This window comes from Anolis carolinensis, chromosome 5 (assembly GCF_035594765.1).
Source record: "Anolis carolinensis isolate JA03-04 chromosome 5, rAnoCar3.1.pri, whole genome shotgun sequence".
In the NCBI taxonomy this organism is placed as follows: Eukaryota; Metazoa; Chordata; class Lepidosauria; order Squamata; family Dactyloidae; genus Anolis; species Anolis carolinensis.
The window spans coordinates 181,707,279-181,724,768 of record NC_085845.1 but is presented as its reverse complement, the minus strand read 5'-3'; the positions used below and the strand labels follow the sequence as shown (position 1 = coordinate 181,724,768).

Here is a 17,490-nt window from a genome sequence, read left to right as displayed (position 1 = left end):
ATTGTTGTGACTGCGCCTTCGGGGATTATGGTTGATGGTGATGGAATTCGGAGAGGAAGAAAAAATCCTCGTGATGAGGGTTCACTGGAGGAGTTGCGCAGGAAGCCACTTAGAGAGCTATATGGGGAATCTTCTGAGGAAGATTCAGATGGGGAGATGGATGCTGAGGAACAGGTGGTGGCTGGGGAAGCGGGCACTGAATGGGCACAGCCACCGGAGATGTCTGGGGATTTGGGGCTTATGGATACTTCTGAACCTGGGGTTTCTGCAGGAGCTGATCCCAATTGGGATGCTTGGAGAAGGGAGGATGGTTCTTTAAGTGTTCATGGGGCTAAGTGTGGGCAGGATGATTGGGACTCCGACGAATTGCTAGGTACTCCAGATCCACGAGCTCTAGCTGTGTGGAGTTCAGACTCTGAGTAGATTTGGGACACCTGGTATTTGGGTGTGAGTGTTTGGTCACCCAGGAGGAAGGGGAATAAAATGGGAATGTTTGGCCAATGCACTTTGCGTGTGGCAAGGTGTTGCTGAGGCACCATTGGGATCTCTGTGTTTCTGGACTTGGACTGTGACTCGGATCTGCTGATACCATCTGGCTTGGCTCTCGCTGTGTCTTATTGTGGACCTGTTTTGGATGCCTGCACCCTCTTCGGACTTTGGATTGAATTTGACCTGGCTTCTGTCTACGCCCTCTGACTGACGGCTACTCCCGGCTTCTGACTATTGGTTTGTCTTTCGGAATTTCTGCTGCCTCCTGACCTGACCTTGGATTCTTCTGACGACGGCTATTCATCATCCCTTTGAGGCTCTCGGCTTATCTGCACCGTGGAAGCAGCTTTACTGCTTTTCTAGTTTGTTTATTTTCCAGCAATTAACTCTATTTGTTTTCCAAAGCTGAATTGAAGCGTTATTTAGTTTTTATTGAATGCCAGCATGGGAAATTAGCGTGGCTCGTTTTTGAGTTAATATTGTCCAATCTACTCTCGAAACACTGAAAAGTGAAGTGTTTCAAGGATATTTCCTGTGTTTATGTTATTTTTTGGCTTATCTTCGGAATAATCTTTGTTTTGTATGTTAACTGGTGTCTGACTCTTGACACCAATGGTATACGTGTTTGTTTGTATGTAATTTATATCTATATCTATCATTGGCTAATCAAATGATATACATACCCCCCTCTCTATTTATATATATTTATACATATTCATAGACTTATATATACTTCTTCATATACTGTACATATACTTCTTTTTGGCCCCGCCCACTACGCGCTGAGAGTATGCCTCGGGGCCCCGCCCCCTGTTTTAATCTTCAGCCTACAACTCCCAGTGTGCTTCGCGCGCGAGAGGAGGAGGAGGAAGGGGGGCTCGGAAGTGCCAGACGGGGAGGTCACGTGATTTCCTGCAAGTTGCCTTGGAAATGCGGGCAGGTGAGTGGCGTTCGCGGGGCGCCTGTGAGTGAGAGAGAAACGGGAGGGGGCTTCCTTTGGGGCGACCAGGCCTTGCTGCTTTTGCTCTTCTCTTTCAGATCAAGAGGACTGGCATGCCTTGTTTGATTTGCTCTGGGCTTCCTCGAGGAAGGCTTGCTCTCCTCTCTCTCTCTTTGTCTCGTGTCTTTTGGGTCTCCCAGTTCAGATGTGCGGCTTGATCCGTGTCGTGTCGAGGCCCTCCTCCATCCTCAGCTCTTTGGCTGCCTCTTTCTCCCTCCCTTTGGCTGCCTGTCCTGGCGCCCTTTTGCCACGTAGCAGCTGGATCGGTGGCCTCCCTCCTCCTTCATCCTTTGAACTGCCTTGGAAAAGGCTAATGGTTCTCTGGCTTGCTGTGAGTTTTCCGGGCAGTATGGTCATGTTCCAGAAGCATTCTTTCCTGACGTTTCGCCCACATCTATGGCAAGCATCCTCAGAGGTTGTGAGGTCTGTTGGAAACTAGTCAAGTGGGGTTTATGTATCTGTGGAATGCTCAGGGTAGGAGAAAGAACTTTTGTCTGCCTGAGGCAGGTGTGAATATTGCAGTTGGCCAACATGATTAGCATTAAATAGCTTTGCAGCTTCAAAGCCAGTCTGCTTCCTGCCTGGGGGAATCCTTTGTTCTTTCCTCTCTTTAAATTGTTTTTGTTTCCTCTCTTTAAATCACGCATGGGCAATCTTTGGCCATTTATAAACTGTATTATTATTACTTTATTCTGTTGGTAGGCATGTAGCGGGGGGGGGGGGCTTGAGGGGCTTCAGCCCCCTCCCACCCCCGAAATTCTCAGAGTGGTCCACGAGAAGGTCTTACATTTATTATTTAAACTGTTATGTTTATTCATATCATGATCTGATCACCATGCTCAATATATCCCATATGCATGGGGGTATTAGGATAACGATACAAAAGGTTTGCTAGGGTAGATCCTCTCTCACCCAAACTCAGCCCCCCCCCCCCCCCCAAAAAAAAAAAGCAAAATCCCATCACCCCCTGAATCAAAATCCTGGCTACGGGCCTGTCTGTTGGTCTGCTTTAGTTGGGACTGAACAATTCAAGTTTAGTGCTCTGTTTAATTTTTTAAAGTAAACAGCAGAAATACAGACTGGAAAGCACGTAGAGATTGAGGATTCCTTATCTAAAATGCTTGGGGCCAGAAGTGTTTTAGATTTCAGATTTTTTTGGATTTTAGAATATCTGTATTTCCATATTTGTATTGTTATTATTACTGTTATTATTACGACTACTATTGTCTTTGTTTCAGTGGTTGTACAGGTTGAGTATCTCTTATCCAAAATGCTCAAAATGGGTGTCGTGGGGCCCTTCCACACGGCCATATAACCCAGTTCAAAGCAGACTGTGTGGGATTTTATATAGCTGTGCGGACGAGGCCTTTATCTCCATATGCTTGTAGAGGTACTGGCTTTCTTTTAAAAAGCTCATCGCATTTCAACGTGTCCACACATCTGTTTGTTTGCAGGACAAAATACATTGGGCTTTTAAAACAATAAATTCAGTTTCTCTGGAAGCGTATGGAGAATGTTTTCCTTTTTTTCCTAGAGGTTTTAAAATCCAGTCTGCCTAAGGATTTCTGTGTTAGATTTGTTGGCTGTTGTGGGATTACAGTCCATGAATGTCTCCTCCTAGCTGTTTCCTTGTGTCTGACTGGTATTAACCAGTGGCGCTTGCTTCTTGTAAGAAAATGCTTTTGTTTCTGAAGTGTCATAACCCTGTCAAAAGCAAGAGGTATACCAACAGGCTTCCCGCTCCTGGCATTATTCTCCTGGTAAGTGGTTGGGCTGATTTATGGGGAACAAAAGGTAGTCTGTAAATCTCACTAACCTGCCTTCTGTTCCAAGACAGGATCAGGAGCTTGTTATGTGTTCCTTCCTTCTTCTCATTGACATAGATTGGGTCCTACCACTGGTGATTTTAAAGTGTTAGAACATAACCACAAGCTGGCTTCCTTCCTGCTGCCTCTCTCTCTTCTTTTGTGTGTGAATTCTCTCCGCTCACCATCTGATGGTTTTGTGTTGCTATAATTTAAATGTCTGGGCATAGTTTGGGGATGTATCTACAGCTTGACACCAGTAACTGCCATTGCTCAATGATAGGGAATTATGGAAGCTACAGTTTTACAAGGCCTTTAGCGTTCTTTGCCTAAGAGTGCTGGTGCTCTCCAAACTACAGTCTTTGAATGTCAGTTCCCCTTTCTGTCAGACCCCTTCCACACAGCTGAATAAAACCCCACATTATCTGCTTTGAGCTGGAATATATGGCAGTGTGGACTCGGATAACCCAGTTCAAAGCAGATATTGTGGGATTTTCTCCCTTGAAATTCTGGGTTATATGCATGTGTGGAAGTGCCCTCAATCACTACGATGGACTTTACACAGTTCATGTGAAGACAAGATTTCGCATTCATGCCTAAGGACCATTGTACACTTAAGATCAGTCTTTGTTGTAGAATTAATGCAGTTTGATACCACTTTAACTGCCATGGCTTAATGCTGAAGAATCAGGGGAGCTGTCATTTTACAATATCTTTAGCCATCTTTGCCAAGTAGTGCTGGTCCCTTACCAAACTTCATCTCCCAGGATACCATAGTATTTAGCCATGGCAGTTCAAATGGTGTCAAACTGAATAAATTCTACATTGTAGATCAGGCATGGGCAAACTTAGGCCCTCCAGGTGTTTTGGACTTCAACTCCCACAATTTCTAACAGCCTACCAGCTGTTATAAATTGTGAGAGTTGAAGTCCAAAACACCTGGAGGTCTGAAGTTTGCCCATGCCTGCTGTAGATACACTCTAGATCAGTGATTCTCAACCTGGGGTCCCCAGATGTTTTTGGCCTTCAACTCCTAGAAATCCTAACAGCTGGTTAACTGGCTGGGGACCCCAGGTTGAGAACAACTGCTCTAGATTGATGGATTCCTAACTTTGCTCCATGAGATGTTTCGGACTTCACCTCCCAGAAGCCCCAGGGAGCTTGGAAAACGGGAATTCTGGGAGGTGATGTTCAAAATGTCTGGAGGACCAGAGTGTGAGAACCACTTGTTTAGATGCTAAGTTGATCTGCATCCTGATAACCATGATTAAAACTAACAAAGATTACTTCCCAGACCAAAGTTTGCAAACCAACTAATATATTAACAAATAATGCTCAAGAAGCAGTGCTGGTAGTATTGATGTAACAAAACATGGGGTGTTACAAAAGTGTAGTTAACAGCAAACTGTGGAGAGCAAATTGAAATTAGGGATAACAAATGAAGAACTAAATATGGAACTTGCTTAATAGATTTGATGAGGCAGATTATAATGGTGAACAAGGAAGTAGGACAAATTAATCCTAAGAGATTATGTTCCCTTCATCTTCAAAGCAGGGATTGGGAAAGTGTGGCCCCTGGATGTTGTTGGACTCCAGTTTCTGTTATCCCTTTCCAGCAGGGACACTGGTAAAGTAGAATTCTTCAGTATTTGTAGGGACACACATTTCCTAACTTTCTTGTAGAATCAGGGGTAGCAGCAAAGTACGTCTGAAGCATGCATTCTACTGTGAAGTGTGTAGAACAGTTTACCAGATAAATAACGAACACTGTTTTCTCCACTTGTCAGTTCCTGGCAAGACCTTTGCTTTCTCCAAAGATTTGTGGTTGAGAGAATACAGGCTGTGTATGTCTTTCTCAATAAGTAGTTTGTGATGATCCGCTATGCTGAGACTGTTCATTCCAAAGAGTCAAATTCAGCTGTTCCGCAACTATTTCAGGTTTAAAACAAAACTTTTATTTGTAATGGCCATTTTAAATGACTTGATTATAGAGATAGCAGTGCCCTAAGCAGGATAGGACAAGACAAGACGGATGTCTGGAGGACTTGTTATTAAAGCCTATCCTGTGAAATGTTGACATTGGTCTTAACTTGTGAAAAGTTAATTCCTTCAGCATTCCCAATAGCAGTCAGAGAAGGAAGCAGAAATCTGTATTCCTTTGAAAAGGATTGTTTTCCTGAATACTCTTCAGAGGGAGCCTTATCACTATGCAGAATGAGTCATCCACCTCAAGCAGCAGACCTTGAGTGTCATGTAAGGTTACCTTATCACTTCGAACACCACTGATTTCATCTGATTTGGAAGCTAAGCTGGGCCAGGCCTAGTTTCTGCTTGAATGACAAAGCTCTTGGGATCTCCAGGTAGAATTAGGAAAGAACAGAGACCACAAATAAAAACCAAAATTAATGCATGCAATTTTTTTAACCTGAGCGAATATCCCTCTAGAAGTCTTTACGATCTCCACTGTTCATCCCAGATAATCTGGGATAAACAGAAAACCTAGGATCAAATCCTAGGATATAGAGCTTGTCTGGAAAAGCCCTCAGGTAACATTTGCATGGAATAGTAGTTTGCCTGTTGGATTAGGACCTGGGCGATCAGGTTTGAATCGGCTTAGTCATGGGAACCCACGGGGTGATCTTGGGCAGTTCATACTCTCTCAACCTCAGAGGGATGCAAAGGCAAACCCATTGAGAACAAATTTTGCCAAGAAAACATTGAATAGGTTCACTTTAGGGTTGTCCTAAACCAGAAACAATTTGAAGGCACACAACATGGCTTTCAATTTAAGTTGAAACTCTGACTTTGCTGATGAAAAGGAGAAAGAGAAAATGCAGCCACAGCCCTTATCCAGAGCCTGGAGGTGCTCTAAGGTAGGGATACTAAACATTGGAGTGAATTAATGCCAGTTTGCAAGCCACCAGCTACTGGTCCATGATAAATATCCAGAAAAAAATGGAACAATTGCAATCAAAGGGCACACATATAGTAGTGGTCTCTGGCACAAGAGGGAGAAAAACTATCTCATGGCACTGTAACAATGTATAAAAAGTGGAATAATAATAGTTGGAAATGTAAAAAAAGAGCTGGTTCATTCTTTCATATGTGGTGGAAGTCTAGGAAAGCAAAAGATTTTGATGAGGATTAGATGGCATTTAAAAATAAAATAAAATATTAATTGGGATTAACATCAGTTCGATTTATTTGGGATTTTTAAGGAAGGTTCTACATTTTAAAACATGGGAGGTTCGGTGTGTTATATAGTTCATGCTAAATATTGGAAAAGTGAAGCATTGAAAGTAGCAGAAATAGATACATTAACATGTTAAGTAATAGATCTGAGAAATCTTTTTGGAGAGATTGGAATGGAATTTATTTGTAGACTATCTGAATAGAACATAAGGGGATATAATGATCACAGGATTTCAGGAATGAAAATTGAAATGATTCTAAGGATTGAGCAGATATATAGTTATATATATGAATTTATTCATACTTGGTTATAGATTAAGGATATGTTTATTCAAGTTATTTTTACCTAAGAAGGAGAAATAATATACAGAGTCAATATGGTTTTAGTCATTTAATATATTTCTTATTTTGATTGTTTGGTGTATGGTTTATTAACTGGGTTTTTTCTTTTTCTGTTTGTTACGGGTGTTTCTTTGAGTTAAAACTAATAATAGTGAAAAATAATGAATTTTATTTGGTGTAAGCTTTCATGGACCAAGTCTATGTTACCTTAATTGTCAGATTATTAGGCATATGCCTGAATGGGCAATAATATGCCAGATGTAATAAATGAGATGAAAGAAGATTAACAAATATATGTTTTACATGAATATATGTAGCTCAGTAGATTCATGACACTTCATCCTAAATGTGCTCAGTGAGATATTAAATAGAAAAGTCTTATGGCCTGTTTTAAACTAACAATTGATTTCCACATGGGTTTTCATGGATTACAACTCTACTTCCTTATAGGAATGGAATGGAATTGTCAACCCACATGCATAGATAGTAAGTGAGCTTAAATACCCTGGAGGCATCAGATCTCATCTGATCTTGGAAGCTGAGCAAGGCCAGCCCTGATTAGTTCAAGGAATGTCAGGTGCTATAGGCTATATTTTAGAGGAAGGTAGTGGCAAACCACCTTAGAGTGTTCTTTGCATAGGAAAACTTTATGAAATTTGTGAGGCTGTTATAAGTTAATAAGGAACTTGAATGTATGTGTAATCACACCCACAGTCTTAAAATCTTTCATATATATTTACTATACCATCATAACTCAGATACCATTTTAACTGCCATGATTGGCCTGTGGTTTATTTTATTTATTTATATATATTTATATTTATATCCCACCCTTCTCACCCAACAGGGGACTCAGGGCGGTTTGCAAAAAACACATATATAAGAGTTGTACAGTGCACTATAAATCAGTTAAAAAAATATTAACTTACATCAGTATTCCTAAAACACATTATAAAATACAGATAGGCGTGTCCAGTTCAAAAGACTGGGTCTGTCGATTGAGTTCCAGCGTACATAATAATAATTAACGCTATTATTTGAAAGCCTGGCCCCACAACCAAGTTTTAACTTTCCTACGGTTTGTAGTTTGGACTTGGGCTGCACCTAGTTTGACACCAGTTTAACTGCCATGGCTCAATTTTGTGGAATCCTGGGAGCTGCCTTTTTGCATTATCTGCGAAAAAGTGCTGGTGCCTCATCAAACTACAGACAGCTCCCTGGATTCCTTAGCCAAAAATTACCAGTGCTGTGTTTCAGGAGAACACAGCAGAGGTATTTGTGTATTTCATCAAACTACAAATCCCTCTGTCAAAAGCTCTAGTGGGAATGCAGTAATAATTTATGCATATCTCCGCAACCTAGACAACCATAGGATGAAGTCAAGGAGGTAAAAGTCAGGTCAGATCGCTGCAGTTGCGCAGTTTGGATACGCTCGGTACCTGCTTAGGTTTTCCTAAACTTTATTTCTCTTTTTTTCCCCCACAGAGAGAAGAGAATGACCTAACCTACCTTTCTGCCTTAAAGGGCAAAGGGGTAGGGGGTGGGACAGAAGGGGGGAACAAAAGGTACAATGCCTGGAGCTTTGAGGCGGCAGCCTACAAATAAGAACTGTATGTCACAGTTCACACATCATCATATTGCTGTGTTCTTGCTCACCTTCTTCAGGTAGGTTGTATATGTGTGGGAGCCATTTGGTTGTTGAAAAAATTGGATGCAGACAGTTGTACAGAAATTGTGTGCAGACAGAGACCCCTGTTTTTGATGAGTGTTAGATGTTCTGGTTCCAGTCAGAGTTCTCTGCAATGTAACTGGGAACTTAAGTCCAAAACTTCTAGAGGGCACCAAGATCCAGACATCATGGCAGATGGCAAAGGCTTGTGGGAGTGTCAAAGGCTTTCACATCTAGACTCACTGGGGTGTTGTGTGGTTTCCGGGCTGTATGGCTATGTTCTAGCAGCATTTTCTCCTGGCTTTTTGCCTGTATCTGTGACTGGCATCTTAGGAAGATCTGAAGATGCCAGACAAAGATGCAAGCAAAACATCAGGAGAAAATGCTGCTAGAATACAGCCATAGAGCCCAGAAACGACACACCACACCACATGTGAGAGTAATAGTCCAAAGAATCTGGAGGGTCAAAGGTTCTTCATCTCCTATTCTGCCAGCTTGTTATTGTCTGTGATGACTCCAACTTCATGTATCAGCTTCAAGCAAGTCCCATATCATTTGCTGGAGAATAGCAGAGGGAAAAGGCTGTTGCTTATAGATTTTCCCTGGGTATCTGGTTGCTGTTTGAGAAAGTGCATGCAGGATGTGGTTGGCCACTGTTCTAACAAAGCTGCTCTTCTAATGGTGCATCCACACTTTAGAATTAATGCAGTCTGAACCTGCTTTAACTGCCATGGTTCAGTGCTATAGAATCCTGGAATGTGTAGTTTGGTGAGGCGGCAGCAGTCTTTCATAGAGAAGGCTAAAGGCCTTGTAAAATTGCAGCTCCCATGATTCTATAGCATTGTGCCATGAAATTAAAGTGGTGCCAAACTACACCCTAATGTTAAGCCCTTCAGATATGTTCAGACTGCAGCTCTTGTCATTCAGTCCAGTAAAGTTAATGGTGATAGAGTTGCATTATAACGCCATCTGGGTAACCATGTATTCCCCATCTACATGCTTCTGCACACAGAGAGATTTTTTTGGTTAGTGTAGTTTGCTCTTCTCCAATTTGAAACAAAAATGCTGCTGGGGAAATCAAGAGCGTTGCACCTCTGAAGAGGTTTTTGTGCATGTTTGAGCTTATGCTCTGACTGTGATCTTCCTCTTTTCTCTTCCCCACTTGTAAAATCCCCAGCTACTCTTTGCTCCATGCCTCTCGGAAGACATTCAGCAATGTCAAAGTCAGCATCTCCAGCCAGTGGACCCCTTCCTGCCTTAATGATTCTGCCCTCAATCTTGAACCATATGAGGTGAGAATATTCATTTTGTTGACCTTGTCAAAATAATAATATAACAATAAAACTTTTATTTTTAACCTGCCCTATCTCCCCTAGAAGGACTCAGGGCAGCCTACAGTAAAAGGACAATGGCAAATATTCAATGTCAGAAATCAAGAAAATTGTTGCCTGTTCTCCAAAGTTAAGTAAAGCTGCTTTTTTTTGTACTATAGTTTTCAGAAGACCCCACCCAGCATGTGACTATGGCTGGTTGTGGGATTTTTGGAGTTCATTGAGTTGGAAGGGACCACATGGGCCATCCAGCCCAACCCCCTACCATGCAGAAAAAGCACAATCAAAGTATCCCAGACAGATGGCTATCCAGCCTCTGTTTAAAAGCCTCCAAGGAAGGAGCCTCCATACTCTGAGGCAGAGAGTTCCACTGCTGATCAGCTCTTACAGTCTGGAAGTTCTTCCTAATGTTCAGGTGGTGCAAAAGGTCAATAGAGTTTTCTGCACATTGGTAAAGCCCAAATCCTGCCTCTTCAAGAGGCCTTTTCACCTGAAAGTGTTCTTTCTCCATTCTGCGAAAGTGCTGTAAGCAGAGCCAGTCTTTTGTGTTTTCTTTGGGATTTGTCCAGCACTTAAGTACAGAAGTTACCCCGACACTGACGCACTTACAGGAGCCTGATCTGCTGCCTGTTTGTGGCACTTTCCACGTGGCGGTTTTCAGTGCAACGTAGTCTGTGTGACATGGATTAAGCAATGAGCTAAAATAACAGGGTGGCAGAGGGGAGGGTGGGAATCCCTTGTCCTAAAACTTGCTTCTGAATTGGGGAAAATACATAACATTTTCTTCCCCAGGCAAGTTTGCAGAAGTAATCTTGCTTCAGTTAAATATTTACTCGGGGGGGCGGGGCGGGGGGAGGGATGCTTGATGTGTTTGGTACAGTTAAGCGCCTGAAAACTAGGAGAAAGGAAATCATGTAATATCATCTGTGCTTTCTATGATTGCTCTGGTCTCTAGGAAATGGAATTTTCCCTTGTCAGAAACTATGGCGGCATCAGGCTGAGGTCCTTCCTCAGCCACAGCCAAGTCTTTTCAGGATATATTTCTTTGTATGTAGTGATAAGGAAGTTGTTCCCATAGATATGTCTGGAATTTTAACTCTTAAGTAATAATATGTGGGATTTGCAATGTAAATGAGGACCTCTTTAAGAGGACATACTTTTCTTTATCCTGGGTTGTGCAAAGTGTGTCCCTCAAGAAGTTCTTGGACTGCAGCTCCCATGATGCCCAGCCAGTATAGCCAACAGTGAGAGATTTTAAGAAATGTAATCAGGCTTCATCCCATGCTCTGATTTTGCTATTAAAATTAACTTCTTTTTCAGGAGTGGCCAAGTTATATCTATTTCTGTCTTTGACCCCAGCTGAACTGTAGGTGAAGAGAGGCTAAGCTGAGTTGTCTTGTTTTCACCTTGAAGGCGCATAGCAGCACAGTACACTCTTAGACTAATTGCCGTCAAGGTGGCTTCAGGTGCATCTTCACTGTAGTATTATGCAGTTTGAGACTTTAACTGGCATACCTCAATACTATGGAATCACGGGAGTTACCGCTTTACAAAATCTATGATCTTCTCAGAGTGCTGGTGTTTCATCAAACTAAAACATCCAGGCTTTATAGCATTGAGCCATGCCAGTTCAAAGAGGTCAAACTTCATTAATTCTCCTGTGTGGATACATCCTTCAACCTATGGTGGCCCTATGAGCAAGAGCCCTCCAAGACATCCTATTATTAACAAGTTGATCTTCCTTTATTCTGGTTACCTTCCACCTCACCAGGTGTTGTCTGTCTTCAAACTTTTTTTTTACTATGATAACTCTGAGATTAATCTATCATGGATTTCTTGGCAAGATTGGTTTGTGTGTGTGTGTGTGTGTTACTTTTGCCTTCCTCTGAGACGGTGTGACTTGCCCAAAGTCATCTAGTAGGTTTCCATGGCCGAACAATGAGTTGAACCTGGGCAACATCACTAGTGATGAGGGATAGTGACATGGCAGACTAGCAACATCTGTGTATATGTCTATACCTTCAAGTTGTCTGTCGCCTTTTGGCAACCCTATGCATTTCATAGGGTTTTCTTTGGTAAAGAAAGCTCAGAGGTGGTTTTTCCAGTTCCTTCCTCTGAAATATAGGCTACAGCAGTTTCACATCCAAGTACTAACCAGGGCTGATCCTGTTTAGTTTCCAAGGTTTGGTGCGATCTGCTGCCTTTAGGGTATTTAGGCCGGCTACCTTTAATCCTGCAAAATGGGCTGACCTCTTGTGACAGAAATGGGTGTTACAGCACCAATATTGAGGAACATCCACAATCCATGCATGAAGTACGTCATGCCAGCTGAAGAACCCCTGGTTTCTTCACCTGCCAAGGGTGTTTCAAATATAGATGACAAGAAAAATTGTATGTTATCCTCTTCATTTTTTGGTGAGGCAGTACAGTACATTTCCACGCCACAACTTGTAATAATGGTGATGCTTTCTCTACAGCTTTGGAACAGCAGTCATTTATTTCCAGATGAAAAAGAAGCCACCCTTTTCCTTGGGACGCTGGATACCATCTTCCTCTTCTCTTATGCTGTGGTGCGTACTTTTCTTCTGCGTGTTTCCCATTTGCTGAAGAGATTGTGATTTATTTATTTATTTATTTACAGCATTTTACCCTGCCTTTCTCACCCGAGGGGACTCAAGGCAGCTTACATAAATTGACAAAATTCAATGCTCAAAACAGTGCACTAAAACAAACAGCTTATACAGATCAAAATAACAATACAGAATAAAAACATATAATACAAATTTAAAAACATGTATATATTTGAGTTCATTAAATTACACATAGTCGAACAAAATTATATAATAACATAAAATCTAAACAAACATCCACATTAATTTACAACAGCCAACTACCGTAGAGTTCATAAACCGCTGTACTCCAGATTATGGATTTCCATGTGATGAGGCCGAAGGCATCTGATGAAAGAAAGGGGCTCTACTCTTGGCCCTGAAGGTTGCTGGTTCAAATCCGTGAGATGGGGTGAGCTCCCATCTGCTAGCTCTAGCTTGCAGGGACATGAGAGAAGCCTCTCAACAAGATGGTAATGCATCCGGATGTCCCTTGGGCAACATCTCTGTAGACAGTCAATTCTGTCACATCAGAAGCGACTTGTAGGATGCTCTCAAGTCGCTTCTTGAATGGCCCAGTATCAGAGAGCTTCATAGCTGAGGAGATGCAGAGGCTGAGCTGAGGATCAAACTTGTCTTTTCCCAGAAAAATCTAAAGATTTGTGTTGGTTCTGAATGCCTCACACAAAGTAAAAAAGAACAAAACATCTTACAACCTTACAGACCATTTTGGGGCATTTATGGACTGAATGTTATAACTGAATGTTTTACTCTTACTGATTAAAACAAAATTCTCTTCTTGTAGGGTCTTTTTGTCAGTGGTATTGTTGGGGACCGTCTGAATATGCGCTGGGTCTTGTCATTTGGCATGTGCTCCTCTGCGGTAGTGGTAAGCTGGGAAATCTTGTTTCTGTTCAAGTTGGGAAGCGATGGTATTTATACAGCATTTAAACCTGGAGTAATTCCCCTCAGCATTATACCCAGATGCATTTTTGAGAGAATGGGGCCAGGAATTCTAATTTGAAGGTGGAAAAAAAATCTAAGATTTGCCACTAAATAAAATGTGGAGATCATACCATAAAGTCTTGTCATATGTAAATGACATTCTGGGACCAAGAAATGTCACAAACTCCATAAAACGTCATCAGCAGTACATGTATTCAGGTAATGTAGGATTTAGTGTGGTTAAAAGTAACCACACAGAAGCAATCTTTTGCTCAGCTATCTCTTACTGAAACTAGCTTGCAAATCCATTGTAGGCTTTCTGCTCTGCTTATTACTGGAGTCTTTATAAGTTCTAAATTAAACTGTAGTCTCTAATGTTGCTGCTTGCAGACTTCTTTATAATGCAACTTTTAGTCATTCATTTAAAGATTGGACGAATTAAACCACTTGCCCACTAGAAAGTTTGTTGCTAGAATTGCTTTCCTAGTAATTAAGTAGTGATTGTACCTTTGAGGACTACGCAAATTGATATTCGAAATGCTGAGATGCTAGGAAGCAGCGCCTTATGTGTGACACCTCTTATTCTGGGCATTCCTCCTTCCTTTTATGCTTCATCCTTTTTAAAGTGTGAAGCTCCTCCCACCAGTTTTAGCAATTAGTTGTGCTCATAATTTAGTTCCTTAGCCCAGGTTTGTAAATGTCCCCTTGCTTGGTCTCCTGTGGCAAATGGGAATTATTTCCAGGCGACCAATTTGAGATGTTTGAACAAAAGTTTTATATTTTTTATTGTAGGCCACAAGTAGAGAGGGCCATTGAACCTTATAGGCTCATGTGCTTTCTCATTGCAATTATATTGTCCTGTTTCTTTCTTTCCAGGTGTTTGTATTTGGCACAGTCACAGAATGGCTGCACTTTTACAACAAGTGGTTCTATTGCAGCCTGTGGATTGTGAATGGCTTGCTACAGTCCACTGGTTGGCCTTGTGTTGTAGCTGTCATGGGAAACTGGTTTGGAAAAGCTGGGTATGTCAGTTCCTCCTTTTTCCATTGCTGCCTTATCTGTCTTCATTATGCGTGCTTTACAATGCAGTCCTCGTTGCTAGGCATGTATATCTTGAATATCTACATTTTGTTATCCTTCCTTGGCTGAGGAATGTGTATTAGCATGTGGGAAGACCATTAGCGATGGATGCCTTCTCTTTGGCAATGGATTGTCTTCTCTAAATAACCCCATCTGGACTGAGTGACTGCCTTATTATTTTCTCAGCCTTTTAAATTTCTTTAGCTCTATGGATTTTATTCTTCTGGCTTCCTTTCTGTGTGAAAGTGATTTTTATGTTTATTATACTTAATTTGTGTGTTGTGTTGTAATTTTACTGGTAGTTATCTCTCTAAACTCAGAGATCTCTAGTTCCAGGTAAATTACATGTATTTGTAATTTATCTGCAATGGATGGTAGAATGCATAATTAAAATCAAAAGCTGGAACTAACAGCTAGATCAGACATGGGCAAACTTCAGCCCTCCAGGTATTTTGGACTTCAACTCCCACAATTCCTAACAGCCAGTAAGCTGGCTGTGATTTTTGGTAGTTAAAAGTCCAAATATCTGGAGGGCTGAAATTTGCCCATGCCTCATTGCATGTGCCCACATAGTGTATCTGAACTAACTGCTTTGGTAGTCACCAGGAACTAAATAGACCTGTAAAAACCAAACCATAATTATTTTTATGAGGATCACAGGTAAATTTCATTGTATGTCATAGTTTCAACTATCGTTAAATCAAAAATGAAAATTGCTTCCCTTCCCAACATTTTTCCAACCCATTCATCTTTTGATCTATTGTCTTTCAATTTAGGAGAGGGTTTGTATTTGGTCTCTGGAGTGCTTGTGCCTCGGTGGGCAACATCATTGGAGCATTCCTTGCTTCCTCGGTTTTACAGTATGGCTACGAGGTGAGTGGAACTGCGTGCAATTTACCTTCTATATTATTTGGGCACTTTTGTGATTTCTGGTATTGCAGATCACTGTTTCTATGCGTAAGAGCTTGGTTCTCAGGTCTGACTCTGCAGTTCAATTTCTGTGCGAAACCATTGGATGTTTGTTGACTTAGAGTGAATTTTAGAGAGCAAGCATGTTAATCTTTTTCAACATAAACAAGGAACGTGGGTTATGGAAGGAATCAGGCCACTCTTTTTAAAGTACCTGATTTATTTTAGCAGGAGCATTTTGGATTTCATTCCATTGCCTCAGATTTGCAGTTGGAATAAGTATTAAAGCAGCAGAGATGTGACATAACACAGGTTAAGCATTCCTCAACTGGAATTCTGAAATTTGAAATACTCCAAAAATCTGAAATTGTCCACAAGACTGGCTGAGAGAGAAGTCTCTTTGCTTTCAAAATTTATATTCAAAATGATTAAAATACTGTATAAAATTATCTTCAGGCTATGTGTATAATATGCATATGAAACATGCATAAATTTTTATTTTTAGACTCTGATTCTGTCTCCACAATATTTCATTATGTATGTATACGCAAATACAGATGTCCCGAATTCCAAATATTAATATTAATAATAATAATCAAAAGGAAAAGGGATTTTTAACCTGTACTTTCCTAAATCTATTAATCTATTTAGGGCTGTACTTGAAAACTGGGGAAACCATTGTTCAACAATGAGTCAATCTAAATAGTATTCTAATAAGCTGAAGAGACCATTACATTTGGTAGCTCCATGATAGAGTATTTGTTTCCAAGCCAATTTCATTATGGTCACTGTCCAAGGCTGTAAAGGTCTAAGCTTAAGATATTTGGGCCATTCATTTCTTCATGTCCATTAGAATCTCAGGATAAGAACTTCTGTGATTATCCTGTTATTTTTTATGACTAAATAAACTTTTTGGAAGTGGCCCTGATGCTTTGGAAACAACATTCCAGATCTATGTGTCTGTTTTAGAAACTTATTTCAAACAGCCTGTTCTATTTCCATTTTTGTTTAAGCTCCTTTTTAAATGCCTAGTTTTTTTATCAGTGATTTTATTGCCTCATTGTTTTAATTTTTTCTGTAAAATTTTATTGTTAAAATATATTTTTCTGGGGAATTAGACAGTATCGAAAAGCTGGCTCAGCATAGCCTAAATAAGCAAGTGGAAATAAATCCTACATTTGGGGGGAATGCTTAGCCATCCTGCTCCATGAACAAACTATGATGCATGTTTATGTCCCTTTTCAAGTATTTTGACCGTTTTTTAGATCACTAACATTGGGCTGTTCTCAACAAGTCATGTTTTGCCAGTATAGAAATACCTACAGAGACACAAAACACTTTAAGAAGAAAGCACACATTTTATTTGTGGTGATGAAACCCAAGAGAAGTTGACATTATGAACCTTCTATTCAATATAGAGTGATCCTGTCACTGAATTTTCTTGGGAGGATTTATTCAGAATAGGTTTAACATTGCCTTCTTCTAAGGCTGAGAAAATGTGACTTACCTAGTGGATATTCTCCATGGCTGAACAGGAATTTGAACCCTGGTCTCTCCACATCGTCATTTGTCACTCATGCCACTACATTTCACCGGTCCTGCAAAGACACAAAACACTTTAAAAAGAAAATATGTATTTCTTAATTTGAAATGAGGAAATCTAAGAGTTATGTAACTGTTTCTGCTTCCTCTCTTTCAGTATGCTTTTTTGGTGACAGCATCCGTACAGTTTGCTGGAGGAATCATTGTTTTCTTTGGTCTTGTGATTTCTCCTAGAGAAGTAGGTGAGTGAATAGATGTGATTCCATTTATCTCAGTAGACTTCCCAGCTTCCAAAGTCAAATTCCCAGTATTGCTTTAAGGGAACAGTTAATTTTGTCTTGGCACACCATTTATCAGTTTCCAGAACAATCGGTGCTAGTCCTTTGGAATCTGTATGGCACAGTATCCATTTGTTTATTTTAAATAAGGATGGATGATGTAGGTTTCTGTAGTTATTATTGGGATTCAGCCCTTGCCAACATAACTAGCCATTAGGAATGATGGAGGTGCGGTCCAGTAATGTTTGCAGGGCCGCAATTTGCCTACTTTTGTTTTAAAGCACATGTTTGCTACTTTT

General features: G+C 40.8%; 1 protein-coding gene across 2 annotated transcripts in view; it reads left to right on the top strand.

Moving 5' to 3' along the window:
* Nucleotides 1–1,345: 1,345 nt before the first annotated feature.
* Nucleotides 1,346–17,490, top strand: part of slc37a3 (solute carrier family 37 member 3) — a 29,497-nt gene continuing 13,352 nt past the window's right edge. Inside the window, exons 1-8 of one of the 2 annotated variants that reach the window (XM_062983089.1) lie at nucleotides 1,346–1,429; nucleotides 8,314–8,493; nucleotides 9,675–9,789; nucleotides 12,306–12,398; nucleotides 13,243–13,326; nucleotides 14,259–14,404; nucleotides 15,239–15,335; nucleotides 17,071–17,155. In XM_062983089.1, coding sequence (XP_062839159.1) covers nucleotides 8,399–8,493; nucleotides 9,675–9,789; nucleotides 12,306–12,398; nucleotides 13,243–13,326; nucleotides 14,259–14,404; nucleotides 15,239–15,335; nucleotides 17,071–17,155 — 715 coding nt within the window. In that variant the 5' untranslated portion in view covers nucleotides 1,346–1,429; nucleotides 8,314–8,398. Of the gene's footprint in view, nucleotides 1,430–1,507; nucleotides 1,913–8,313; nucleotides 8,494–9,674; nucleotides 9,790–12,305; nucleotides 12,399–13,242; nucleotides 13,327–14,258; nucleotides 14,405–15,238; nucleotides 15,336–17,070; nucleotides 17,156–17,490 lie in introns of those variants that run through there. The other variant, XM_062983088.1, reaches the window with a different exon arrangement.